The sequence below is a fragment of the Panthera leo genome, chromosome D4, assembly GCF_018350215.1.
Source record: "Panthera leo isolate Ple1 chromosome D4, P.leo_Ple1_pat1.1, whole genome shotgun sequence".
NCBI lineage: Eukaryota > Metazoa > Chordata > Mammalia > Carnivora > Felidae > Panthera > Panthera leo.
Window position 1 is genome coordinate 57,277,509 of NC_056691.1, and position 26,973 is coordinate 57,304,481.

At 51.0% G+C, this 26,973-nt stretch overlaps 3 protein-coding genes across 8 annotated transcripts in view; 1 reads left to right on the forward strand and 2 right to left on the reverse strand.

Annotated features, from left to right (window-relative positions):
* On the forward strand, window positions 1-5,722 carry CA9 (carbonic anhydrase 9). The gene is made up of 11 exons (XM_042913815.1): window positions 1-382; window positions 1,233-1,262; window positions 1,541-1,711; window positions 1,859-2,001; window positions 2,079-2,171; window positions 3,246-3,312; window positions 4,178-4,335; window positions 4,540-4,684; window positions 4,823-4,849; window positions 5,264-5,345; window positions 5,489-5,722. Exons 1-11 carry the CDS (start codon window positions 1-3, stop codon window positions 5,553-5,555), a joined length of 1,365 nt encoding a protein of 454 aa, XP_042769749.1. The 3' UTR covers window positions 5,556-5,722.
* A 950-nt stretch (window positions 5,723-6,672) lies between these two features.
* On the reverse strand, window positions 6,673-14,689 carry TPM2 (tropomyosin 2). Of its 4 annotated transcripts, none has more exons than XM_042912902.1 (9): window positions 14,343-14,689; window positions 13,765-13,890; window positions 10,566-10,699; window positions 10,351-10,468; window positions 10,187-10,257; window positions 9,973-10,048; window positions 9,414-9,476; window positions 8,943-9,012; window positions 6,673-6,826 (listed from the first exon to the last, which is right to left on the reverse strand). In XM_042912902.1, exons 1-9 carry the CDS (start codon window positions 14,454-14,456, stop codon window positions 6,744-6,746), a joined length of 855 nt encoding a protein of 284 aa, XP_042768836.1. In that variant the 5' UTR covers window positions 14,457-14,689; the 3' UTR covers window positions 6,673-6,743. The 4 variants fall into 4 exon arrangements, with proteins under 4 accessions (XP_042768836.1, XP_042768838.1, XP_042768839.1 ...); XM_042912904.1 differs by lacking the exon at window positions 9,973-10,048 and adding an exon at window positions 9,653-9,728 and having other exon boundaries at window positions 14,343-14,599; XM_042912905.1 differs by lacking the exons at window positions 6,673-6,826; window positions 9,973-10,048 and adding exons at window positions 6,833-7,914; window positions 9,653-9,728 and having other exon boundaries at window positions 14,343-14,604.
* A 7,690-nt stretch (window positions 14,690-22,379) lies between these two features.
* TLN1 (talin 1) overlaps window positions 22,380-26,973 on the reverse strand; it is a 31,886-nt gene continuing 27,292 nt past the window's right edge. For all 3 annotated transcript variants that reach the window (XM_042912895.1, XM_042912893.1, XM_042912894.1), the window contains exons 49-57: window positions 25,229-25,414; window positions 24,994-25,101; window positions 24,360-24,465; window positions 24,035-24,159; window positions 23,813-23,938; window positions 23,628-23,690; window positions 23,349-23,531; window positions 23,084-23,212; window positions 22,380-22,954 (exon numbers count right to left, since the gene is read on the reverse strand). In XM_042912895.1, coding sequence (XP_042768829.1) covers window positions 22,829-22,954; window positions 23,084-23,212; window positions 23,349-23,531; window positions 23,628-23,690; window positions 23,813-23,938; window positions 24,035-24,159; window positions 24,360-24,465; window positions 24,994-25,101; window positions 25,229-25,414 — 1,152 coding nt within the window. In that variant the 3' untranslated portion in view covers window positions 22,380-22,828. The remainder of the gene's footprint in view (window positions 22,955-23,083; window positions 23,213-23,348; window positions 23,532-23,627; window positions 23,691-23,812; window positions 23,939-24,034; window positions 24,160-24,359; window positions 24,466-24,993; window positions 25,102-25,228; window positions 25,415-26,973) is intronic.

The window sequence follows — 26,973 nt, forward strand, 5'->3', positions numbered from 1 at the left end:
ATGGCTCCCCTGTGCCCTAGTCCCTGGCTCCCTCTGTGGATCCCGGCCCCTTCCCGGGGCCCTGCTGTGCAACTGCTGCTGTTACTGCTGCTCCTGGTGCCTGCCCATCTCCAGAGCCTGTCCCGGATGCAGGGGGCACCTGGGTTGGGAGGAGATTCATCTGGGGAAGATGATCAACTGGATGGGGAGAACCCACCCAGTGAAGAGGATCCACCTGGAGAGGAGGATCCACCTGGAGAGGGGGACCCACCTGGAGAGGACCCATCTGGAATGAAGACTGAACCAGGAGAAGAGGACTCTCTGAAGTTAGAGGATCTACCTACTGTTGAGGTACCCAGGGATACTCAAGGCTCCCAGAATAATGCCCACAGGCACAACAAAGGTAAGTGGTCAACAGCCCTCCAAATCTAGGTTCCAGGAGGTTTTCCTCCCCCCACTAAACCCCAACCCAGGCAGGGATTATTCAGGGAAGGGGAGGAACCTATACTCTGACAGTAGCTTTTTCCACCCTTGGGGGATCTCATGCCACCAGACCCTTCCCCCTTTCAGAGCTAGAAGGGGATGAATAGAGACAAAAAAAGCATAAATAGGAGATGAAACAGAAAGAGATGAGAAAGAAGAAAGAGGATGGTTGGGGAGGAGAAAGTTGAGGAATGTGGAAAGAGAGAAGACATAAGAGAAGTAAGAATATGAGGGAGGAGGAAAGATGGGGGTGGGGTAGCAGAGGAAGAGCAGGAAGGGTCTGTAGACTGCAGGTGAGTGATCTCTACAGACCCTTCCTGCTCTTTCTCTGCTACCCCACCCCCATCTTTCCTCCTCTGAAGAAACTGAGACCTAGGAAGAAGGAATAGCAAGTAGAGGATCCTGCTATTTTGACTCAGAACCCAGGAACTTTGGGAAGGGAGTTGGACACAGGGAGAAAGGGGAGAGGGTCGACTGACTTGGGCCTGGAGACTGAGGCCCTGGCCCACTTTACAGACTCTAAGACAGTGGTTGCAAACTAGTATCTCTGGGGCCAGTAGGATCCTTGGGCTACCAAGCTATGGTGTTATGTTTGTTTGCAATCTGTTGTGCTTTATACCTAGCCACTTAAGGCATTTGCCTTACCTGCTATGCCTTTGTAAGGCATCTGAGTTGGAGAACCCCTACTAGTGAGGGGGACCCACCTCATGCTGGACACTGGGGAGGGACTGGGCTTAAAGAAAGGCTTTTCATCCTTCTCATTTATGCAGGAGATGACCACAGTCATTGGCGCTATGGAGGTGAGACACCTACCCCCTGCACAGACCCAACCTGGGCATTCTGCTCTCCTGATCTGAACCCCCAGCTATCCCCGAACATCGGTCCTGTGCGTCCCACTCATTGTAGTTACGACTGCGAGTCCCCAACACCGCCGCCCGCTGCCTGTGTCGGTCCACATCCCTGATTTCTATTTCCCGCCCCGTTCTTTCTCACTCCACCCCCTCACTTTTTCTACCCTGCTTCCCTAACAGTTCCTGGTCTTGTCACTAGACTTCCAGTCCACATTCTCTCATTCCAGCCGACCCGCCCTGGCCCCAGGTGTCCCCAGCCTGCGCAGGCCGCTTCCAATCGCCGGTAGATATCCGCCCGGAGCTCGCCGCATTTTGCCCCGCCCTGCAACCTCTGGAACTCCTAGGCTTTGAGCTCCCGCCTCTCCCAGAACTGCGCCTGCGCAACAATGGCCACACCGGTGAGGGGAGCCTCCGGGAACGGGCGGAGGCTATCTGGGGATGCAACCTGGCCTATAATAGAAGGCGGGTGGGGGCTGTGCTAAGGAGTTTGGCTGGCCCTCCCAGGTAGGCTGGCTCTCCGGGCTCACTGGCCTCTTCCCTCGTAGTGCAACTGACCCTGCCTCCGGGGCTGGAAATGGCTCTGGGTCCCGGGCGGGAGTACCGGGCCCTGCAGTTGCATCTGCACTGGGGGGCTGCGGGTCGCCCGGGCTCGGAGCACACGGTTGACGGCCACCGTTTCCCTGCCGAGGTGAGCGCGCAGCGGAGAGGCGAAGGGGGGCGCTGGGCGGGGTATCTTGTCCACTCCTACCCTCTGTTCCTCTCCAGATCCACGTGGTTCACCTCAGCACTGCATTTGCCAAAGTTGATGAGGCCTTGGGGCGCCCGGGGGGACTAGCCGTGCTGGCCGCCTTTCTGCAGGTACCAGCTCTGGACACCCCTATTCCCTGCTTCCCCGTACCCCAGAGCTCAGTGTATCTTGACCCCAGACACCCCATCCTAGCACACTCACCCTGGCTCCCGGCAATCCTCATTCACTCACTGATTAATTCATTCAACACCTACCCACTGTAAGCGAGGAGTTGAGCCACACGAAGGAGTCAGAAACTGTGGTTCCTGGTCTCTAAGGAGTCCACCACCAGTGGGAGAGGCTGAAATGATAGACATATACAAAGGACACATAGTAAGAAAGGTGGTCAGGGAAAACTTAACAGAGGAGGTGAAACTTGGAAGCCTTCACTAGTGGGAAAGAAAATGAGATATTCCACACAGAGCCAACAGTATATGTGGACTAAGAATATGGCCCACTCAGGGAATGGCAGGTGGAATGGACAGGACACCAGGAAGAGTGATTTCTTGCTTACTCCTTTAATTTCCACTTTGTGAAATGCGATAAAGCCTAAAGAAACATTTAGTGACCTCTTTGGATCTGTAGTGATCAAGGCTACATACACAGTGATTAGAAGAGACTAGTAAAATGGAGGGATGGTGAGGTACCTTCTAGGCTCAGTCACTGCCTAACTGACTACTTAATGCCACCCTGACAGCACAAAGTTCAGAAAAGTGCCTCTGAAATAGCATGTCCTTGCTACAAAAGTCAAACACATGAATTATTAAGGTGAATGCAGAGGTAATGAGAATACAAAGGTTATTATGGTTTTCTGTGGGGAGACCATGGAGTGTAAAGGTGGAGGTGGGCTCAATGAGACTGGTAAAGGTAGTAGGATCCAGATCACTGAGAGCCTTCTATCCTAGTAAAGTGGCCTATCTTCCTCCTCTTCCAATTTGCCATTGAAAACCAGCCCACCAAGCATATTAGGTTAGTTTGCAAAGTGGAAGTAAAATGATTGAGTAGTAATACATAAGATTTTGTGTTCCCCAGCATTCTCAGAACTGAGAAGTGGAGGAGGGCTAAGGGAAGCCTACCTCATCTTCAGGCCTCTAGCCATGGCTCTAGATACCTGTAAGAGCTTGTCTTGTACTGTTATTTCCCAGGAGGGCCCCGAAGAAAACAGTGCCTATGAGCAGTTGCTGTCACATTTGGAAGAAATCGCTGAGGAAGGTCAGTTTGTTAGTTGGGCCACTACCCTCAGTACTCTTGTTCATGAAGAGTTACCTTTGGGGAGCCTCAGGTGAGAGGATGGAGATGGCCCCCCTCCCACAGGCAGGGAACCGACATGTGAGCTGACTGACTATGGTGTTGACAATAACTGTGAAGCTGAGAAGAGGTTAACAGGCACAAGCATACTGCTGCCTACAGGCTTTATGGTAAAACAAAACAAAACAAAACAAAACAACCCAGCAACCCAAAATCAAACAAAAAACAAAATAAGAGCCAAAACAAACAAACAAAAAGACTGCAAAAATAAAACAGCGTTTGGAACTTAAGAGGTTGAGTCTGGGGAGCTAAAAGTTTTCTGAGAACTGTCTAGTTCTCCTTCACAAGCATCAAATATTTTAAATTTGTACTTTTGTTAGAAATCTTTCCCTTCTCAGCCACTCTGGGTCATTTTAAACCTCACTACTGGACCTTAGATTTTGCTAAACTAGAAGGAACTGTGCTTTTTGAGTTTTTGTGTCTGTTTTTTATAGTTTCAAACATCCAAGTTCTTCAGCTCACTTTCCCTTTTCGTTCATTTTGGGCTTAAACCTGTAGTCCAGCATGTTGTCATAGTATGCAAAGTAAGAGTGAAGAGTCAGAAGGAGCACCTAAGGAGCCCTTCTTTCACTCTGGGAGGCCCCTCAGCCCTTTATCTTTTTCTGAATTATGTCTTGTGCTGAGTTATGGGAAGGGACACACCTGGTGAAGAAGTGCTCTCAGGAACTTGCCTCCGCTTGGCTTCTGGGAGATGAAACTATATCCCTGCACCCAAAAGCTTTGGAGGGGAGAAATCTAGGTGGGACTCCAGCACAGGTCCTCTCCGCAGACTCAGAGACTTGGGTCCCAGGACTGGATGTATCTGCACTGCTGCCCTCTGACCTCAGCCGCTACTTCCGCTATGAGGGGTCTCTAACCACACCCCCCTGTGCCCAGGGGGTCATCTGGACTGTGTTCAACCAGACAGTGAGGCTGAGTGCTAAGCAGGTGGGGCTGGGGCATGGTGGTGACATAGGGGATGTGGGGGAAAGAGGTATAAGGATGAAATCAAGATGCATAAGGAGATGAGGGGGCCTTATGGGGGAAGAGGGGACAAAGGGGTTGAAGCCCTGAGGTGCTGGCTGTGAGTAGGCCTGTGAACCTTTCATTTTCTTGTCATGAGCCCACCCCCCTGTCTACTGACCTCCCTAGCTCCACACCCTCTCTGCCTCCCTGTGGGGACCTGATGATGCTCGGCTACAGATGAACTTCCGAGAGACGCAGCCGTTGAATGGGCGAATGATCGAGGCCTCCTTCCCGGCTGGAGTGGAGAGCAGCCCCAGGACCATTGAGCCAGGTGCAGCTTGGTGGTGACCCATATTGCCATGTCCCCCCTGGCCACAGGTCCCTCATCGTTCCATGTGTCTTCCTTTGTGCCTGTGTCTGTCATTGGTAGTCACAGCCCCTGGTTCTAATGTCTCCTTTTTCTCTTCAGTCCACCAGAATCCCTGCCTTGCTGCTGGTGAGTCTGTGCCCCTTCTCTGGCTCCTGACCCCTTGGCACTGTTCAGCCTCAGGGGCTAGGGCCACCTGTACCCCTTCTCCTTTTCTGCAGAATAGACCTCCAACCCCAATAAGAAAGAGGGTCAGATCAAGGGCGGGGGCTCCTCTGTTGTCCCCAGGGCAAAAGTTGGTTAGAAGGAAGCCCCAGAAATCTAGCATCCTCCTTCCCAAACAACATCTTTTACTTGCTTTTAGGTAAAAAAAGGTGCTTATCTTACTCATTCTTGTGTATCTACCCCCATCCCTTTGAGGGCCTCTTCTGGATTCTGAGACACTGAGGGCAGCTGAAAAACCTGGGGGGCAGGGGGGGAATATACTGAAGCGGGCTGAATTCTAGACTCTTCACTCTGAGGTGGCCTCTCCTCTCCCTCCAGGTGACATCCTGGCCTTGGTTTTTGGCCTCCTCTTTGCCGTCACCTGCATCGCCTTCCTTGTGCAAATGAGAAGGCAGCAGAGGTATACCTACCCGCTTCCTTGTGCCCTTCTTCCTCAGGCACTGCCCCACCTCCCTGGCTGGAGTCCAGAAGTTTCATGCACTTTGTGTGCAAATGAGTTCATCTGGAGGGGCAGTTTTCTGACTAGGCTTTTCTGTTGTGTAGACTCCGAAGTGGGACCAAAGGGAATGTTAGCTACCACCCAGCAGAGGTCACCGAGACTGTTGCCTAGAGTCCTTGGAACTTGGAGAATGTGCAGAGAAGCCAGCCAGAAGAATCTGAGGGGGAGCTGGAGACTGTCCTGTCCTACCCTTTACACCACTTCCTTTTTAAGGTCCAAATATTTTTTTAAATAAATGTTTCTAATAAAATATATGGAAGGCAGCTTTGTTCTCTAAATCAGGATGGTGTATTCATTACCACACTTTATGGTAATGCAAATTTATCTTCTTAGAGTTCTGGAGGTCAGAAGTCCAAAGTGAATCTTATAGGCTGAAGTCAAGGTATAAGGGCAGGTTCCTTCTGGACACTTTGAGGGGAGGGTTTCCTTTTTCAGGTTCTAGAAGCCAAACATTCCTTGGCTTGTGGCCCCTTCCTCATTATCACTCTAGCCTCATGCTTCCACCGTCACATCTCTTCTAACTGCCATTGACCTTGCCTCCTTCTTATAAGAACCGTTGTGATTACATTGGGCCTACCCAGATAACCTAGGATACTCTCCCAATTTCAAAATCCTTACCTTAATCACAAAGTTTCTTTTCCCGTGTGAGGCCCTATTTCACAGGATGAGGGTGTGGACATCTTTGGTGGGGGGCATTATCTGCCTACCACAGATGTTATCAGGAAGGGGGTGGAAGTGACTGAAATAGAATGGCTGTGTGTGCGCACACACGCAGCAGTGCATGTGTCTGGGGGGCAGGGCAGGCTTAGCCTCTAGGCTTAAAATCATAGTGAGGCTTTTGGTCTTTAACCCTGCTCAAATAAATCTGTGTAGCTTTGCAGTTTTGCCTTCAGATTGTGTTGTCTGGCCCAGCCGCCTGCTGGAATGGGGCAGTGCCGCGGACAGCGGGCTCCTTTGCCCTGCGGGTAGTAGGGCCAGGATGTTCCCCCCAAGCCCTGTGGGGCCTCTCTGCTTTACACAGCCTCTTCATAACCCTCCTCAATGAGCCCAGTGCCCCCACCCCTTGGCTCCCTTTGAAAAGGAAGTCCTAGTGTAGAGCTTGGACTCAGGCCCTGTTCAGTCAGGGGGCCTTCCAACTCCATTGCTCCCCTCAGGCATCCTCTTAGCCTTTTCCACTTTGGAAAACTACCACCGTCGCCAACACCAAAGAAAGGTTTAAAGGGCCCTGTGACGCAGGTAATAACCATTTTATTGAGTTGGGACAGCAACTATCGCCCGGCTGGGGGGCAGAGCCAGCCCTCAAAGGTTGTTGAGTTCCAGCAGGGTCTGGTCGAGAGTCTGGTGAATCTCCACGTTCTCCTCCTTGGCACTGGCCAAGGTCTCTGTGAGGGGAAGCAGCACGTGAGGAAGGGCAGGGAGACATGGGGGGAGATGGGGGATGAGACAAATAGACTTGGTGTGGGTTGGAGGCATAGGAAGACATAAGCACTTAGAGGTCTGAGGACCCGGTGCCAAGGGCAAATGGATGGACTGACCAAGACGGACGTGGACTCAAGGCTTCAGGGTCATGGGGGTGGGATGGGAAGGCTTGAGTCATGAACTAATTTACCCTCCTTCTTTAGAAGGTTTAAGAGTATTAGAAATGGAAGGAAAGACAAAGACTGAACCAGAAAAGGAAGGACCAGACAGACAGATAGACTTGAGGCAGAAAACAGACCTGCAGGGAAAGCCCCATGTTGTTGGCATCCGACATTTTTCCAAACTTTACCCCAGCCAGACCTTTCACAACCTTCTTGCGCTTCCTCGGCACCTCCCCACCCACGTCCCTTCCAGTCATTCCCTTAAATCCCGGAACTGCAGCTGAATGCTTGGAGGTTAGTGACAGACCTGGGTCTGCCGAAGAGCATGTCTGTCAGAGGCACTAGAGGGCTCATGGTGACTGATGGGGTTATGCATGCCCACATGCAGCAGTGACATGGTGACAGACTGAGAGTGCCATGTGGAGGGGGTTCTGGCATGGGCCACAGTGTTTTGTGGGTGAGCTCAGCAGGGGAGGAGGGGGCACAAGATTGGGGGTGTCTGTAAGAGCCAGGGTTTCTGTGGGGATGATAGAAGTGCTCTCTGGAGGGCAGGAAGACAGCATGGAGACCAAGTTGAGTTTATTAAGCAGCAGAAAGAGGTAGAGGCTGGAGGGTGGAGTGAGTGGTTGGATAGAAGGATGAAGCAAGTGCCAGGGTGGGCGGCAGGTGTGGTGGGGCTTCTCCGAGGCTGCGCCCAGCCTGGCTGTGCGATGCTGACAACTTTGTTCCTCCTGACTGCCCCCTCCCCACAAAGAGAGTGGAAAGGAGAGGAGAAAAGGGGCTGAGGGGGCCACACTGGCGTGGGGCTCAGAGGGAGGTGATGTCGTTGAGTGCGTTGTCCAGCTCCTCACTGATGGCCTTGTACTTCATCTTCTGTGCATAGACTTCGTCTGGGGGGGGTGGGATCACGGGGAGGGGGACCAGGTGGGAGTGTGGGAAGAGGGAATGGAGGGAAAGAGGAAAGGAAGGAGAGAGGGTAATGGAAAGAGAACAAGAATCAGAGAGAGGTAGACAAAGATGGAGTGAGAGAAATAGGCTGGAGAACAAGCTGGACAGCCATCAGGGCTCCCTCCTCCCCTCTCTGTATCCCTGTCTCTCTTGTTTTTCTCTGTAGCCCAAACTGGTTCTTCCCCTTGGAGCTCCTACCTCCCCCAGGGACATGGGGGTACAGTGCTTTGAATAAGCAGGAATGCTCGATTCAGGGGGAGGGTGCTGGAGCCAGAAGGGTCTAAGGTCCTAAAGTTGGAGATAAAATTGAGGCTTGCCTGAAAGCCTGGAAGCATGAGAAGTGGGAATTATGAAGGTGAAACGGTTATTATAGAATAAAAAGAAAATACAGTTTAGGCACAACATTCTTGATACTAATGAGAAATAGTCACAGACTAGCAAATACCCAGATGTTCGTTTTCACTAAATCTAGCTTAAAACAGTATTTTCCATTAATGTCGTGAAAACCTAGATATTAAACCAAATCTCTCCATATTTAATAAAGAAGTCTCTATGACACAGCTCTATTATGTTGCACTTGGAGACAGGATTGTCTAGGTCAGTGCTACTCAAAGTGTGGTCTGAGGACCAGCAGCACTGGCATTGCCGGGGAGCTTGTTAGATATACAAATTCTCCAGCCCAAAGTCAGCAACTACTTTGGATTAGGACCCAGGATGCTGTGTTTTAAAAATTCTATGAGGTGTTTTCATGCACACTCATGTTTGAGGAGCACTGGAGTTGACACACTGCAACCAGGTACAACTCCTCGGATGGCGGGTCACACCCCGGGAGCTGGTGGAATCCCAGGTGATCCAACACTAATTTATCCGTGGCAAGTATTATGGGATGGGAAAATAAGGGACAGACTGATAGTCATGGGGAGTGTGACCTGCTTAAAAAGCTTTGGATACAGGGGAGTATCCCTTTTACCTTCCAGGTCATCAATGGTCTTCTCCAACTTTGCCACAGACCTCTCGGCAAACTCTGCTCGGGTCTCAGCCTGGGAGTTGAGGTAAGACGGAAGAATGACAAAGATTAGGCCTCCCAGATACTTTCACTTAAGTCAACCTCCTCTTCCATCCCTTTTTCCAAAGTCCCTGCCACAGGCTGTCTCTGGAGGGGATGGGGGGCTTGAGGGGACAGTGGGGACTGGAAGGACTCTCACCTCTTTTACTTTATTATTATTTTTAAGTTTATTTATTTTGAGACAGAGAGAGAGAGCATGTGTGCACTCGAGTGAGCAGGGGAGGGGCAGAGAGAGAGAGAGGGAGAGAGAAAATCCCAACCAGGCTCCACGCTGTCAGCATGGAGCCCGACACCAACTGCGAGATCGTGGCCTGAGCCAAAATCAAGAGTCGGATGCTCAACCGACTGAGTCACCAGGTGCCCTAAGACTCTCACCTCTTTTAGCTTCTCCTCCAGCAGTTTGATCTCCTCTTCATATTTATCTTCTTTGGTGGAATACTTTTAGGGACATATACACGCCATTAGTAGATCGCCTCCACAAATCCTTCGCTCCACCGAGTCCACAGGCTGCTCCTGATCTTGTCTCCAGGGAACACCCAGCCCCTCCCTGCCTGGGCCCATCGCCTCCCTCCCCTGCAGGACCCCATCCTCACTGCCCCTCTACCCCCCTCTACCTTGTCCGCTTGGGCTTCCAGGGATTTCAAGTTGTTGGTAACAATTTTCAGCTCTTCCTCTAGGTCCCCACATTTACTGCAGGGGGTGTGTGGCAGGGGGAGGGTGTGAGGGCATAGTGTGGGAGACAGTGAAGACGGCACAGTTGGGGAAGGGGTGGAGGAGAGAAGAGAAGAGCAAAGTTGTGAGAGTGACAGTGAGCAGAACTTGGAAGCCCCAGGCTCTTCCCGACCCCCAGCAGGTGAGAGAACAGCCTGAGATCAGGGGAAAGGTGAGCTGAGAGAAGGCACCATTGCCCAGAAAGGTCCAGAGAGGTCACTACCTCCTCCTCTGAGGCCATCAGGGACTTGAGGGCCTGGTCCATGGTTCGGAGCTCCTCCTCCAGCTGCCTGGCTCGGCTGGGGGCAGCAGTTAGGGGTCAGAGGACAGGACCTGTCCCTATGGCCCCAAGCCTGGGAAACTGCCTCCCACTGTCCAGAGTGCCCCACAGCCACGGGACCAGGCCGAGTTTCACTTGCCGCCCAGGGTACCCTTACCTCTCAGCCACCTCGGCTCTTTCTTCTGAGCGCTCCAGCTCTCCTTCCAGGATCACCAGCTTCCTGGCCACCTGGGGGATGAGGGAGAGAAGGAGCAGAGCCTGGGTGAGTTATGGAGAGTATCTGGGGTTTGGGGGGAGAAGGAAGTGGGACAGGGCTGTCACCTCCTCATATTTGCGGTCTGAATCCTCGGCGATGTGCTTGGCCTCCTTCAGCTGCATCTCCTGCAGCTCCATCTTTTCCTCATCCTTCATGGCTCGGTTTTCAATGACCTTCATTCCTCTGAATGGCAGGGAGAGGGGCGGAAGTGGTGTCAAGACCAGCAGAGACGGGCTCCCAGACCCTCCCCGGCCCACCCCTTGGGAGGCCCCCTGCCCACCTCTCACTCTCATCAGCTGCCTTCTCAGCCTCCTCCAGCTTTTGTAGGGCTGTAGCCAGGCGCTCCTGTGCCCGGTCCAGCTCCTCCTCTACCAGCTGAATGCGGCGGTTCAGGGAGGCCACATCTGCCTCAGCCTGTGGGGCAAAGGCCAGAGGTCAGAGGGGGCTTTGTCTACCTTGAATGAGGATCAGAGAGGTTTCAGAGGATAGTAAGATTCTTGTCAGAAAGAATCTGTTTCCTGGCTCCCAGACTTTCAACCCGTTCTTCCCCCTAACCAGCTATCTTCGTCTAGGGTCTATTGAGGCCCAAAACATGCATTTCTTAACAGGCTCCACTCCCCTGCTTCAGGGCCTCTTCTAACACGGTGCATAATTAGTCTCCCAATGGTTATCTGCAGGTCTTTCGGTACCCACTGAAAGCAGTATAAGTGCTGGGACCAGGTCAGAGGAGCTGGGATTCCTCCACAGCAAAGCCTGGCCCAGGTAAGAGGGTGGGGACACATCAGGCCAACCAGACCTCACCATTGCTAAAAATAGCCAATCACACAATCAAGATCCCTGATGTCACTGGCTGCCAGTCAGTCTCCCAGTGAGGGGCTCAGGAGGCTAGCCAGGCCTCTATGGGACATCCATGCCTATAAGAAGGGGCTTCTTGCCAAAGGCTGTGTGAGTGACACATACTCATCCCCTGATCTGCAATACAGAGGCAAAACCATGGAGGTTTTTTGGGGGATGGTCCATTGAAAATGATACCTTGAGAAAATGAGGTCAGAGCAAGAAGGGCCCCCAAAAAGAAAAATGAGAGAAGCAGTACAGTTTGGTGTTAAGAGCACGGGCTATGAGTCAGACCATTGTGAGCTACCCTCAGCCACTTAGCACTTGTATGACCTTGAGCAACTTACTTAGTTTCTCTAGGCCTCAGATGCCTCCTTTTTAACTTTATTTATTTATTTTGAGAGAGGGGTAGGGGCAGAGAGAGAGGAAGAGTGAATCCCAAGCTAGCTCTGCACTGTCAGCGCAGAGCCTGATGTGGGGTTAAAACTCACGAACCACAAGATCATGACCTGAGCCGAAATCAAGAGTGGGTTGTTCAATGGACTGAGCCATCCAGGTGCCCCTCCTCCTTTTTAAATCTGAGTTGACACAAGCAGTTCCTCCTCTGTAGGCTGTTCTGACATAATGACTCAATCAACAGGATCACGTGGGAGGTTTAGACAACTAAACAGGCTCGCTAGCTCCAGGCTCAATCGACTGAAATGAGATCTCCAGGACAGGAGCTTGGAAATCTTTAAAAAAAAAATTTTTTTTTTTTTTATAAGCTTCTAAGTGATTCTGATGATAAGCCAAGTTCAGGAAATAGTAAAATAATATGTAGAAAACACTTGAGGACATTGCCTGCAGAGTCCACACTCCATAAATGTTAGGTTGTTCCTGTCTCTCCCTCAGAAACGTATCGTAGAGACCATGAGATTTAAGATTGGAAAGGAGAAAGGGCCAGTGTAGGGGAAGAAGTGAAAGAAGGAAGGGATGGGTGGCAGTCCTGGGGGCAGAGTGGGTAGAAAACTGGTCCTGGGAGGTAACCTGCAGCAGGGGAAACACAGCACCATATATAGAAAGTAGTAGCTTGTCCTCCAGGTGCTGGAGGCCACCTAGAGTGACAAAGGCCCTCACGGGCAGGGGGCCAGATGACTCAGTGTGGAAGGATTCTGGGGACAGCACTGGGGGTTGGGAAGAATGACTCTGGGAGACATTAGGGGTCTACTCGAGAGAGAGATGAACTGTATAAAAGGAAAACTCTCTTCGTGATAGTGGAGTGACAAATGATTCTGAAGAGTCTGGGAAGTCCTGGGGTCCTCATCACAGGACTGATATTTGCCATTTTCTGCTTTTCAAGCTCTTTCCAGTTATGGATGCTGCTCTCCAACCACAGTACAGGCACTACTGTCCTCACTGGATAAATGTGAAGAGAGAAAGGAGAAACTGAGGCACCGTGTAAGTGAAGTGCTGTGTTCAAGGTCATACATTAAGTTTGGACAGTGTTTGCTATCGGCTCCTGGCACTGCTTCCCTGCATCCCCAGCTCTGTCCCTGTCCTCCCCTCCCCTCCAGCCCCCACCCAGCTCCTTGGGTTTCCAGTCCTGCCTCCAGCTGCACCGGGCCTTAGTTATTTATAGAGCGTCAGATGCCCAGGGTTGTCTTTGCTAGCAGCTGCAGGTCAGTTCCCTCCCAAGTGCCAGGGCTGATGGAGAACCAAAACCAAGCCTAGAGGTCAGAGAAACCAACCTTGGGGCCGGGGGGCAGGGGGTGTGGGTTGGGGAACATGGATAATGGTTAATATAAACAGTAATGTCATCTCAGATCTCAGATGTTCAGACATGCTTTTTCTAATCCTTCCATAACTCCAACCATAGGCTCATCTTAATCCTCGATAGAAGGCCAGTGGGGAAATTGAGGCAGAGAATGGTTCAAGTACCATATCCAAAGTCATATGGCCATTCTCCAACACCAAGGTGGGGGTTGAGAATGGCAGAAAGCAGAGAAGTCTAGTTAGTGGGTGTGGGGTGGGCAGAGAAATCTGAGTGAACCGGACCTGCTAAGGTGGTTGCCTTGGCATTTGTAGCCCTGTCCCTCTGCCCTGTGGCCTGGCTTGGTCTCAAGGCTGACAGCTTAATGAGGGTAAATGAGGGGTCATTAGAACCTGAGCTGGGCTCCAGTGCACAGGAGGGCTGCTGGAGCCAGAGGTCAAAGCCAGGGAATTTCTAATGGCCCCCCGGGGTGTAACTCAAGTCAGGCCCCATCTCTGGATTCCTCTCCCTCCTCCTGCCCAACAGTATCCACACCTATACCCCACACCCGCACATGGAGTTGCAGCCTCTTCTCCCATTTCCATCTAGAGGATTAATAAGATAGATGGTAAATTCTTGTACCACCCACCCCCCAGGATGACTCACTGCTTGATCACTGTACATTCTAAGAACTGGAACCAAATGGAGTTACAAGGCTGTGTCCTCTAGGGGAAGTGGTAGGTGGTTTTGATTTACCCGCTGCCTTAGATTGTGCAAGCTTGCCCTAGCCTGGGTTTCTGAGAGGAAACCATTTCTGTCCTGGTGCTGGGGATGTCTAGGTCCCCTCCTTCTTTCATCCCCAGGTCTGGGACCCCTCCCAGTGCACTCTCCCACCCTACCGCAGGTCTACACTCACGTCGGTGGCCTTCTTCTCAGCCTGCTCCAGTTTCTCCTGGGCGTCCTTCACAGACTCAGAATACTTTTCTACCTCATCCTCTGTCCCCTTCAGCTTCTTCTGGAGGGCCTGCTGCTCCTCCTCCAGCTGGGAGAGAGAGGCCTTGGTTAGTCAGGCCAGGGACCCAGGAAGGAGGCAGGGGTGTGTGCGAGGGGGGGTACAAGAAGATATTTAGAGGCTGTCAGGGAGGAAGCAGGATAGCAGAGGAGGGACAGTGTAGTCAGGGCTGTTAAAGGGACCTGGTGAGGGTAGAGAGAAAGCTTCCAGCCCTGAGGAGCTGGGCACATCATTGATGTGCAGGGGGCAGGTGTGGAAACTGGGGGATTGCAGCTCCCCAGGTATGGTGGATGAGAGATTATGTGTGGCTCTGGCTAGGTCCCTGAGGGTACTGTGAAGGTCTATCCTCCCTCCCCCCTCCCGCCCCCCCCCTCCCCCCACTGGACACAAGAGCCTGGGACAGCAGGCCTCAGGCTGGGTGCACAGGGCCTACCCCTCCCTCGTTGGGGAGGAGGGGGTTGCACTGGGTCTGGTGCCCCCACCTGCTTGCAGCGGTCCTCAGCCTGCTTCTTGTCGGCCTCGGCCTGCTCGGCGCGGTCGATGGCATTCTCCTTGTCCAGCTTTAGCATCTGCATCTTCTTCTTGATCGCGTCCATGGCTGCGGTGGGGGGCGGGCCGACGGGCAGGCAGTGAGGACTGGACGAACTGGGCGCACGGGTGGCCGGCGAGGTGGACCAAGCGGGACTGGGATGTCCCAGCCGGGCGGGCGCCTAAAAGGCGGGGAGGGACCGGGCGGAGCCGGGGGCCGGGACCCTCCCCCACCGCGGCCCAAACCTTGTAGGGGCAGAAGCACACCCCGGCGAGGGGGGGCGCGGCCGCCCCCTGTGCCCACCCCCTCGGGACCGCCCCCCTCGAGGCCCCTCCCCCCGCCCCCAGCCGTCGGAAGGTAAAGCAGCTAAGACGTCCGGCTGGAAAAACCCCAGCCCTGCGGAGGGGAGGGGACCCTCGGGCTGGGGGCTCTGCTCTTACTCTGAGTGACAGCCCGACCCAGTGGCAGCTGCAACTGGGGCCCCTGGGGCTATTTCGGGGCGTGAGCTCACGGCAGCTGCGCGGGCGCTGGGTCCCGCGTGCCCCCCTCAGCTGCAGCAGCCGCTGCCCTTAATTTAGAAGTTTCCTGTAAATCCCCCTGGATTAAATGTCTCTTGGGAGGCGGGGCTCCTCCGTGGTTCGAGTACCTCAGTTTACCCTGAGTCCCACACTCTGGGTCTGCGTTACCGACGTGGTAGAGACAACGGTGAGTTTCACCAGGGACTTGGGGAAACTGAGCCAGGAGGGGAGTCCAGAGCCCCGGTCCAGTGCGGAATGAGGCCCAGTTTGTTGCCCCCGAGGGCGGGCCTGACCTCTCTTCCCCTCGCTTCCCCGTCCAGCCCGAGCCGGTGGAGCCAGGGCCCCTCCTCTACCGTGACGGGGCGGCTAGGTACCCGGCTCCGCGCCCCGCCCGCCCTGCCCCCCAACGTGCCCCGCATATTTTCCCCGCGGCTCCAGCCGGACCCGGCGCGCTCCCCGCCCCCATCCCCAGGACGCGGCCCTCCGGCCCCCTCCTCTCGCCCTCCCCTCCGCCACCCCACCCCGCTTTCCTCTCTCAGTGGTGGCCCCGCGCGCCCTGCCTCCCCTCCCCTTCTCCCAGCGGACTCTCCCGTCTCCTCTTGCAGGCCAACTTTACGCCAAAATTTCTTTTCTGCCCTTTTTTGGGCTGTTTCCCCGTGGGGAGGCGGGGCCGGGCTGGGACGGGGAAGGCGGAGGGCGAGGGGGAAGAGTTACTGAGCTCCCGGAGTCGGGGAGTCGGGGGTGAGATGCTTCCTCCCACCGAGGCCTCTAGAAGCTGCTCCGGGAGCAGCCGGGTCCTGGGGTCGGAAAGTGTGAGGTGCGGGGCGCAGGACTGTTTGTTTTCGTTTTTCCTCGGTGGGGGTGGTGGGGGGGAGGAAGTGGAGAGCCGGTTCGGCGGAGGGGGAAGGGGTGACCGAGCAGAGGAAATTAGGCGGGAGCTCTAGGCCTAGCTCCCCCGGGGCAGAGGGGTGGGAGGCTTGGATTTGCTGGTGGGGGTGGGAACCGTGGGAACCGTGGGCCCCGGGCCAGGGCCGCGGGGGAGGGGGTGCGGAAATGTGTTTAGATTTGCCTAGCTGCCTGCCTGCTACGAGTGGAACAAATCTGACCTTCGCAGTGTTCCTTCCAACCATCTCCTTGTTCTCCCCAGACTCAAGGAAGACACCTCCACCCTCCCAGTAGCCAGTGCTAAACCCCAGGGAGTTACCAAGCGCTCCCCTGTTCCTCACTTCCCACTTCCACTTATTCCTGTGGATTCTACTTCCTACACATGAGGTTCCTCCAAGTCTCAGGGGGTTGCCTTGGGTAGCTCCTTATAGTACCTCCTTCCTGCGTCTGTTGGGGTCTCAGTCCTGGTTCCCCAATGCATATATTCATTCAGCTGAACCTCGACATTGTTACCAAAGTTGATGCGAGTAAGATCCTAAAATCCTCCAAAACCCCTCCCTATTCCCTCCCTCCTTTGAGGATGAAAATCCACATTTCTTAATATGGTATATAAGGTCCTTCGTTTTGGCCCTTGCCTTCCTCTCTGCCTCATCTCTAATTCCCAACCTCACCCCCAATTCACAGACTTATATACTTCATGCTGCATTCATACTGAACTACATGCAGGACCTGGAAATGACCATACTTTTCTTAAAACTTCCACCTTTTATGCATTCTGTTCCTTCTAAAATTCTCTTCCGTTGGCTGATTTTTGTGGCCTTAAAAACTCAGTTCAAATGATAGCTTTTCTGGGAACGCTTCCCTGGCCCCTCTCATTCCCTCCACCTAATAGATGTGTGTTTTTGGTGTAGGCTCCTATAATTCCCCTCATAGTTCCTGTTATAATTGTTCTTGTACCTACCTGTGCGTCTCCTCCACTGGCTTGTGAGTCCTCTAGAACAGGGACCATCTTTTTCAATTCTGAATCCCCAATGCCTAGCATAGCATCAGGCATAAGAGTATGCATTTAATAAACATTTGCTGGGTATATTTTTTATGCACCAGGTTTCGTGTATATAAAACTGTTAATGCTGTGTGGATCTGAAGGGACTCATGGTCTAGTGCAGCAGTTCTTAAACTTTTTTTTCTTTAAAACTTGGCCTTAGAACCCCTTACATTCTTTTTTTTTTTTTTTTTTTTTTTTTTTTAAGTTTATTTATTTATTTTGAGAGAGAGAGAGAGAGAGAGAATCCTGACACAGGGCTTGATCTCATGAACGGTGAGATGATGACCTGAGCCAAAATCAAGAGCCAAACACTTAACCAACTGAGCCACCCAGGTGCCCCAAAACCCTTATATTCTTAAAAATTAAGAATGGGTTTTGAAGATCCAAAAAGCTTTTGTTGAAGTGGATTATATCTATCAATACTTAACATAGTAAAATGGAAACAAAAATTTTAAATACTAATTCATTAAAAATAACAAGTAAACCCATTACAGATTAACCCTGTTAGCATACATTTTTTTTATTGAACTATAACTAATGTATGATGTTATATTAGTTTCAGGTGTACAACATTGCTTCAACAACTATACATTACTCAACTCAAAGCTTGTCACAGTAACTGTAGTCACCATCTGTCACCATATGTTATTACAATATTATTGACTATATTCCCTATGCTCTACTTTTCATTTCCGTGACATTTATTTTATAACTGGAAGTTTGTATCTCTTAATATTATCCCTTTACCTATTTCATCTGTCCCCTTCCACCTTCCCACTGGCAACCACCAGTTTGTTCTCTGTATTTAAGAGTCAATTGTTTTTTGTTTGTTCATCTGTTTTTTAGATTCCACATATATGAGAAATCAAATGGTATTTATCTTCCTCTGACTTATTTCACCTAGCATAATACCCTCTGTCTAGGTCCATCCATGTTGTTGCAAATGGCAAGATCTCATTCCTTTTTTTTTTTTTTTAATGTTATTATTTATTTATTTTTAATTTTTTTAACGTTTATTTATTTTTGAGACAGAGAGAGACAGAGCATGAACGGGGGAGGGTCAGAGAGAGAGGGAGACACAGAATCTGAAACAGGCTCCAGGCTCTGAGCTGTCAGCACAGAGCCTGACATGGGGCTCGTACTCACAAACCGTGAGGTCATGACCTGAGCCGAAGTCTGGAAGCTTAACCAACTGAGCCACCCAGGCGCCCCAATGTTATTATTTATTTTGAGAGTGAGAGCACATGTATGCACATGTGCTTTGGGGGGGAGGCAGAAAGAAGAGAGAGAATCCCAACTAGGCTCCATGTGTCAGTGCAGAGCCTGATGCAAAGCTCGGTCCCATGATCCTGGGATTATGACCTAAGCCAAAATCTAGAGTCAGATGCTTAACTGACTGAGCCACCCAAGATCTCATTCTTTTTTATGGCAGAGTATCACATCTTTATCTATTCATCTGTTGATGGATACTTAGGTTGCTTCCATATCTTGGCTGTTGTAAATAATGCTGCAGTAAACGTAGGGTTCATACATCTTTTTGAAATAGGATCTTCATTTTCTTTGGGTAGTTATCCAGTAGTGGAATTACTGGGTCATATAGTTTTTCTATTTTTATTTTTTTCAGGAAACTCCATACTGTTTTCCATAGTATTTGCACCAATTTACATTCTCACCAACAGTACACAAGGGTCCCTTTTTCTCCACATCCTTGCCAACACTTGTTATTTTCTTACCTTTTTGATACTAGCCATTCTGACTGGTGTGGAGTGATATCTCATTGTGATTTTGATTTGCATTTCCCTAATGATCAATAATGTTGAGCATCTTTTCATGTGTCTGTTGGCCATCTGTATGTCTTCTTTGGAAAAAAATGTCTACTTAGGTCCTCTGCCCATTTTTTAATCAGATTGTATTTTTTTGGTGTTGAGTTGTTTAAGTTCTTTATATATATTGGATATTAACCTCTTATCAGATATATCAGTTGCAAATATCCTCTGCCATTCACTAGGTCACCTTTTGTTTGTTTATTTATTTATTTTGAGAGAGAGAGAGTGCACACACATGTGCCTAGGGGAGGGGCAGAGGGAGAGGGAGAGAGAGAATCTCAAGCAGGCTCTGTGCGGGCTCCATCTCACAACTATGAGATGCTGACCTGAGCCGAAATCAAGAGTCTGGTGCTCAACTGACCGAGGCACCCCGTAGGTTGCCTTTTCCTTTGGTTGATGGTTTCCTTTGCTGTGCAAAATCTTTCTATTTTTTTTTTTTTTAATGATCATTTTTAAAAATTTTTTTGTGTTTTCTTTTAGAGAGAGAGAGAGAGAGCACGAGCTGGGAGAGGGGCAGAGGGAGAGAGAGACTCTTAAGCCTGCTGCGGGGCTTGATTCCACTACCCTGGAATCATGACCTGAGCTGAAATCCAAGTTGGAAGCTCAACCAACTGAGCCAGCCACGCACCCCAAAAGTATTCTATTTGAACATAAAAATTTTTAATGAAAACTATTTTCACTTCCCTAAATTAGTGACAGGATGGCAGTTATTTTACATTTTTTATAAATCTCTTTAATATCTGGCTTAATAGAGGATTATGGATTCTCAAAATCTACTTGTGCTTTCTATTGATATATGGTGGTTTATTTGAAGTACTGTATATGAAGAAAATCTAGCCTCACCCAGATATATAGCTGGAAAAGAGAGTAGTATATTTCTAGCCTTTTCAGGTAATCATGTGTATTCTTCTCCAATACTACCTTAAAACTGGACAAATGGTTGTTTCTTAAGGGTTATTTGCAATGTGGAATCTGAAACCACATCAATAACTTTTTTGTACTATGTTACATTAAAATCCATTGGTCTGTGTTGCACTGTGGTTGGATCGTTTACCCAGGGAGAATGATGTAATATCATGCAGTGGTCATTTGGAAAATACTGATTCACTGAACTATGCAAATGTTCCGGATATTGACACATTTCATTATACATTATAAAAAGAAATCGGGGCGCCTGGGTGGCGCAGTCGGTTAAGCGTCCGACTTCAGCCAGGTCACGATCTCGCGGTCCGTGAGTTCGAGCCCCGCGTCAGGCTCTGGGCCGATGGCTCGGAGCCTGGAGCCTGTTTCCGATTCTGTGTCTCCCTCTCTCTCTGACCCTCCCCCGTTCATGCTCTGTCTCTCTCTGTCCCAAAAATAAAATAAAAAACGTTGAAAAAAAAAAAAAAAAAAAAAAAAAAAAAAAAAAAAAAAGAAATCAAATTCCTTAATATGAGGATTGTTTTTAACAGAAGAGTCCAAGTTTTAAGTTAGGGAAAGCTGTAAAGCTCATGGTAGCAGACCCAAGTTTTCCAGAATCCTCACTTGAAAGCTCAAATTGTATCATTCCTAGGCAACAAATACTGTTGGTTTTTCCCTGATATTATGGAGTCACTTTGTTCCTTTTTGAGAGAAGTTCTGCCTGACACCAAAGTCCACTAGCCCTGATTTGTCTGCCGGTTGTTTTCAAGTGTATGTGGTCTTCTGTGAGAAAAGCAGCTAGCTCAGCTCACAACTCAAACGATTGTGTAAGTGCTTTCCTCCAGACGCCACCGTACTTTGGTGTGCAGTTTCCCGATTCATCACATGGAATATTGAGAAGACTTGTTACTCAGGGATTTACATGGAATAAAGTTAATAATTTTTTATTGCTTCATCAAAGACATTTTTTTGTTTATTTATTTATTTTGAGAGAGAGAAAGAACAAGCTGGGGAGGGGCAGAGAGGGGGACGGAGGACCCAAAGCGGGCTGTGTGCTGAGAGCAGACAGCCTGATGTGGGGCTTAAACTCAGGAACTGAGAGATCATGACCTGAGCCAAAGTCAGATACCTAACCAACTGAGCCACCCAGGAGCCCCAAGGACATTCTTAAGTGAAGCTGGCATTTACTTCTTGAATTGCTAGTGCATGGTGGTGAAGAATCACAGTGACTGTTAGTGCGGTTTGGGCCGGGGCCTTGATGTGTGCTAAGGCAATGTTACCCACCATTATTTTTGCACTGTCGGTACAAACGTTGGGTGCCGTGAAGGAGAAAAATGCCTATACTAGTATTATGAAAATGAACTTGAGGATTTCTGAAAGGGTCTTGGGCACCCTTAGGTGGACCACATTTTAAGAACTGCTGGTCTAGAGGGTATTTGAGCCTCTCCCCAGAAGGCTCCCTGCTGTACCACTAGTAAGAGGTATGTGACTGGTCACAGTTCCTGAGGACATGGCGGGGAAGTGGTGGAAGGAATAAGCAGCTGCCCTGGGCTTATAGCTGGAGGAGTTCAAACAGTCTGGACTACCACTCGTTGGGGAGGCTGTGGAAGGGATTTGATCTCTACGGTTCCCAAGTCACGACGCTAGGACATTGAATCTGGGGTTAGGGGGCCACAGTGGTTTGTACTGGAGTTGCCAGGTCTCTGCGTCAGAGGTGATAATGCATCTCTATTTTCCAGTGCTTAGCCTGGGCATGGCTTAGTAAATATTGAATGAATTAATCACAAGTGACAGGAGTGATGGTAGGAAGTTGGCACCTTCCATATGGGCTGCCCTGGGGAGGGCAAAGCAATTGCATCTACTTTAAACTTATTCTAATGCAGCGGGAATGGAAGATGTCATGGCTTCAAGGAGGTGAAAGGTGCCTAGAGTAGTAGTGGGTGGTGTTTGTATTTTACTTGGAGGGGGAGGCAAGGAATTAACCTCCTGGGCAACAGGGCTGGTTAAAGAACCACGCATGAAAACAGCGACAGGCCTGAGGACTGCCATGTGGTCCACGCTGTGTGGGCAGAGGTGGTGAATGTGGATGGGAGGGGAAGTGACACCCACCTCCCTGACCACCTCCCTCTGCTTAACCTCAAAGATGGGCATGGCAGCTGGAACAGGGCTGCCAGTAGCAGGGAGCTGTGCCCGCTAACCAAGACACCTGGGTCAAGCTTTTTCAGTTTTTTTTGTCCAGCGCTGTTCTCGGCAGGAGTAACAGGCCCAGGAGGGCCCAGAAGTCCCCCAGCACATCAACAGTAGAACCTAGCCGGTGCAGCCTCAGGGGGTATTTTGCTTGTTAGGACCCTCAACCAAATCTGTGGCCATAGTTCTCTGAGGCTCAGACACTTGTATCTTATCGGCTTATTCTTTTTAGCAAAGCTGCTTTTGAAAATTTGGATTTGGCCAGGAATTGGATTTGTTCAAATACTCTGAACGGTTACGAAGATCGAGCATCCCTGGTAGTCACAAAGAGCACTGGCAGCTGCTGTCCCAGCAGCAGGGTGATGCCACTTGGTGAGGCGTAGGCGCTGGCCAGTGAGATAGGGGACCACAGGAACAGACCTTCTCAGCTTCCCAATCGTGGTGACTCTGGGGATCTGGGTGCAAGGAGGAGGAAGGGGTGGCGGGGCGGGGGGCCAGATTGCCACAGTGTGCCCCCACTCCCATTTCTGAGCCAGATGAAGCTGGTGACAGAACTGAATCCCATTCTTTCCTCCACATTCTCTTTGTCTGAGGGGAATCTCCCATCTCTTCACAAGGCCAGGCAGAGGTCGCAGGCAGAATCACCTTTATTGGAGCATGACCTGTTTGGGGCTTGTAACCCTGCGGTCCCCACAGGTAGCTGGGGGTAGGGGTAGACAGTATCAAAAAAGGAGGAGCAGAGCCAAGGCTGTGGGGACTGGCTGGAAGCTGCTGGCAGGGTGGAGCGGGCGGGAGCCCTGGCAGGTTCAGACTGAGGTACAGCAGCGTTAATAATACTCTTGGAGCGTTAATACTCTAGGGAGGGGCAGGCACTTAGGGGGCCCTAGGGCATGAAGGCACTTGGAGTCAGGGAGGGGACAGGGGATGTGCAGCGGGACTGGGCAGGCCCAGGCCCAGGGTTTGGCAGGCACTTGGGGGAGTGCTGGGGTTGGGCAGGTCGGGCCCGACAGCCCAGAAGGCTTTGGTAGTGGCAGGCACAGTCTCTGGGCTGGGTCTGCATTAAATAGAAGCGGCTGCCCTAGTGCTCATCTCGAAGCTCTGAAGGCAGGAACTTGTACTGTTGCTGCCGAATCTGTGCCAGCTTCTTCCGCGCCTCTTCCAGCTCTCGTTCCTTCCGAAGCATCTCTTCCTGTGCGGCAATGATCTGAGGGATGGAGATCAGGGACTCAGTTCAGCAAGTATGTGCATTAGGGTACAGGGCCGTTGGGGCCGGCACAGGCAATGTGACTGCCTGTTTGGCAGTGTGCTTAAGGGTGTCCGGGGCAAAGCTCACCTGGGCAATGCCCCCAACCATCTTCTCCTTCACCACCACTGTCTCGTTCTCTTGGTCTTCAAAGGCTGCGGCCTTCTGTGCTGCCTTCACCAGGTTATCCGAGGCTCGCTTCACTGCATTGCCAGCAGCCTGGGCAGAGAAAGCAGTGTGAGGCTGGGAACTCAGCTGAGAGAGTCCCTCTACTCCCTCACAGAAAAGCACATCTTGGGGGAAAAGTTTAAAGTAGCACAGCCCAAGGTACAGCAGGATGGTCACGGTTCCTCACCTGAAGTCGTTTCATTGCCTCCGAGTCCTGGTCAGCCTTGACCTTGCAGGCCACAAGGAGCTGGGCTGTGGAGGCAGCTACCTGCTTGGCTGATGAGATGAGTTTCTCCTGGCTGGCGTGGCCTTGCACGGCTGCATTGGCCGCCTCACACAAATTGTTGGTGGCTGCGGCCACCATCCGGGCCTAAAGTGAGGAGGATTAGATTAACATATGCCTATTGCCCTGGTCCTTCCCCTCTAGTCTCCCAGCTGAGGGACCTAGTGGGTACTGTGCACTCACAGCAGAAATGAGGCCTTGGGACCACTGCCCATCATCCAGTGCATTGGCTGGAATGGCGCCCACCTGTGGAGGAAAGAGGAGAGCCTACTCAGACCTGTGCTCGCCGTAGGTGTGTAAATGCCTGGGATCCATTCGAGTGTGGACAGCAGAGCTGTCCCCATTCTTCTGGGTATCCAAGTACTTACCTTCCCTTGGGCCACCAGTTCCCTCTGGGCAGCTGATGCAGCCTTTACCAGGGCACTGGTGGCTGCTGCAATGGACTTGGCAGCTTCCAATATCTGTTCCTCAAAGTTCAAGGACTCATCTGCCTCCTAAAATGAAGAGAAAGATTGTAGAGAGAGATGCAAAATGAAGGTAGGGACATTCTGCCTTCGGGAGGGTAGGGAACAGGAGGCAGGAGGACTGACCTTGGGTTTGGCCCGAGGCTTCAGCTGCTCCAGCTTTTTGGCTGCAGCCTCAATGGCAGCTGCAGCTCCCAGGAGCTCATTCTCAGCGATGACTGTGGGGTCCTCTGGGTCCACCCATTCTGTTCCTGGTGTGACAAAGGGAGGAAGAAAAGGGCCAAGGCAGAGCAGGGATGTCAGGAGCACTGGGCAGCATGGTTAGTATCACTGGCCCCTGGCACCTGTGGGGACTGTGGGCAGCAGCCAACTCAGAGCAGCCCAACCAGGAAGCAGAGATCTCCCCATGACAAAGGTTTCCCTTCCCTCCCTGTCCCTGGTCACCTCTCACCCTTCATGGCCTCAGCAGCCTGGATGAGCTCAGTGACTGAACCAGCCACACGCTTTGAGTGTCCCGTCAATTGCTGCTTCAGTTCTGGGCTTGGCTTCTGCAGGGTCTGGGGGAGGGGGGGGGTGGGGGCGGGCAGGGAGCAGAAAGCATCAGATCTGAGCTCCTACCAGAGGTAAGAAACAGGGCAGACCGTGACCCCCCACCCCATCCCTAGACCCCTCCACACCACAGCCGTCAAACACCATGCCCCCTGGGCAGGTGCACCCTGGGCATCACACTGTACACAGGGTGAAGACAGGGGCCGTGTGTCACTCACCGGCTGACAAGGAGCAAGGAGAATGATGAAATGAGAAGAATGAAGAGACGATGAAGGTAGAGAAGGGGGAGGTTGGGTGGGAAGAGAAGAGATAAGAAAAACCAAGAGGAAGAGGTGAGTGGGAAAACCAAAGATGCTAAGAATGATGGGGCCCCAGTGGAAGGGAGACTTGGAAATCAGAACAGATTTGGGAAAGAGAAGGTGGAGTGGGAAGGAGATTTGAACAAAAGAATCGAGAGCTGGGACTGAGGCACACGGGAGGGGACTGTGTACTCAGGGAGGCCGGTGTGAGGAGCAGGCAACACCCGCTTTCCTTACCAGCAGCACGTGGTCCAGCAGCTCCAGGTAGCCATTGGCACACTCCCGGCCATAGTGCAGGGCTCGAAGCCGCACATCAGGGGCCACTTCTGGGTGGTAAGCTGCTTCCTATCCCATACAGTTAGCTTTAGGATCCCAAAGAGGTCCAGGCCCAAGCCCCCGCAGTGTCGCCCCTCCCGTGTTTTGCCCCAAAGCTGCTGCGCCGTCTCAGGCTTCTGCCTATCAGGGTTTTTACCTTGCAAGCCCGAAGCATATCTGCGATAGCACGCCGACTCAGATTAGCTGTGGCAATGACATCCTCCTGGCGACAGGAGTTGCCAGCGGCAACAGCCTTGGCTGTTGCCATAGTGATACCCTTGGTCATGCGAATGAAATCTTCTGGGGTAGAGGTCTTGGCAGGTGGCTCTGGAGAACAGAAGACCTGTTGCAGATAAGACAAAAAGAAAAATTGTACGGTGTGTGAGACCATAAGACAGCGTAGCACTCTACTTGTATAATCCGGTTCATTCATCCATGTGTTCAAGAACAGACATTCAATGAGTACTTATTGTAGGTCAGGTCCTTGGAGACATTCACACATCACAGCTGGGTTATTTGAGCTGGGTTTTTATTCCTCAACTACAGAGAAGCCTTGAAGGGGTGAGTGGCAGAGTGGGGGCAAGGGGCTGGATCTTAAAAGACATAGATAACAGGAAGGCATTTTAGGTAAATGGGGGCATGAATAACCAGAATGTCAAGTGAGACAGTACCAAAAAATGTTCTAGAATTACAGGGATGGTGAAGAAAAGGTTTTTGGGGCCTTGACTATCAGACCAAGGAACTTGGACTTTTACATAACATATAAAAATCAAAAATATTTTGATGTATGTGTTCGTCCAGCAAATTATTAAAAATCGGCTAGTGGTAGATTCTGTGTGAGGTGCTAGGAATGCAATGGGGAATAAAGGAGACAAAGTCCTTGTTCTCATGGAGTTTACCCTATAGTTTTGGACACAGACAATAAATAAGTAAACACACAGAAAAACTAAAGACTGAACTAGGCTGTGAAGGAAGTAAAGAGGGTGCTGTGCTGAGAAACAAAAGTGAGGTCCTTTCTCCGGTAGATGGCCAGGGAAGCCTCTCTCAGAAGAGGCTTTTTTTTTTTTTTTTTTTTTAAGATTTTACTTTATTTTTTAAAGTAATTTCTACACCCAATGTGGGGCTCAAATTCACAACCCTGAGATCAAGAGTCACATGCTCTATGGACTGAGCCAGCCAGGCAACCCAGAGGAGAGGACTTTAAGCTTCAGCCTGAAGGACTGGAAGGAGCCAGATGTTAAAAAAGCTGAAGCAAAGCAAGTGCAAGGACCAGCAGCAGCAGGAGTGACAGTGCAGCGGCCTGGGGCTGGGGAAGGGCGAGGAGCAAGACCAATGAGACTAGGGAAGTTGGCAGGGGCCTGGGAAGTGGCGGCCAAGAGTGGATTTTACCAAAGATGGCAGGGCAGTCACTGAAGGGTTCTAAGCAAAGTGACACAATCTAATTTATATTTTCAAAAGTGTATTTGGCTACAGTGTACAGAGAATGCATCAGAGGGGTGAGTGTCGGGGCAGGGAGAACAGATGGAGGCTAGCGCACAAATACACAGAAGCATGGAAGGACTGGGGATGATCTGGAGGTGGTAGTGATGGAGAAGAGAGAACATGAGATCCGCGTGGAGGGAGCACTGACAGGTCTTGCTGATGCGCTCAGATGTGGGAACGAGAGAACAACATTACAGCTGCGTTCCTGGCTTTAGAAGCTGAGTTATTAAAAGGTGCCACTTACCAAGATAGGAAAGATGAGTGAAAGATAAGGTTTGGGAGGCAGAAAATTAAGAATTTCAGTTAACTTTCCTCTCCAAGGAGAGGGTCAGAAAGGTGAATTCGGAAATGAGAAAGAGGAGAAGGAGACGAGAGTGACAAGAGATTGGGAGGAGGGTGGATGAAGATCCCAACCAGGGT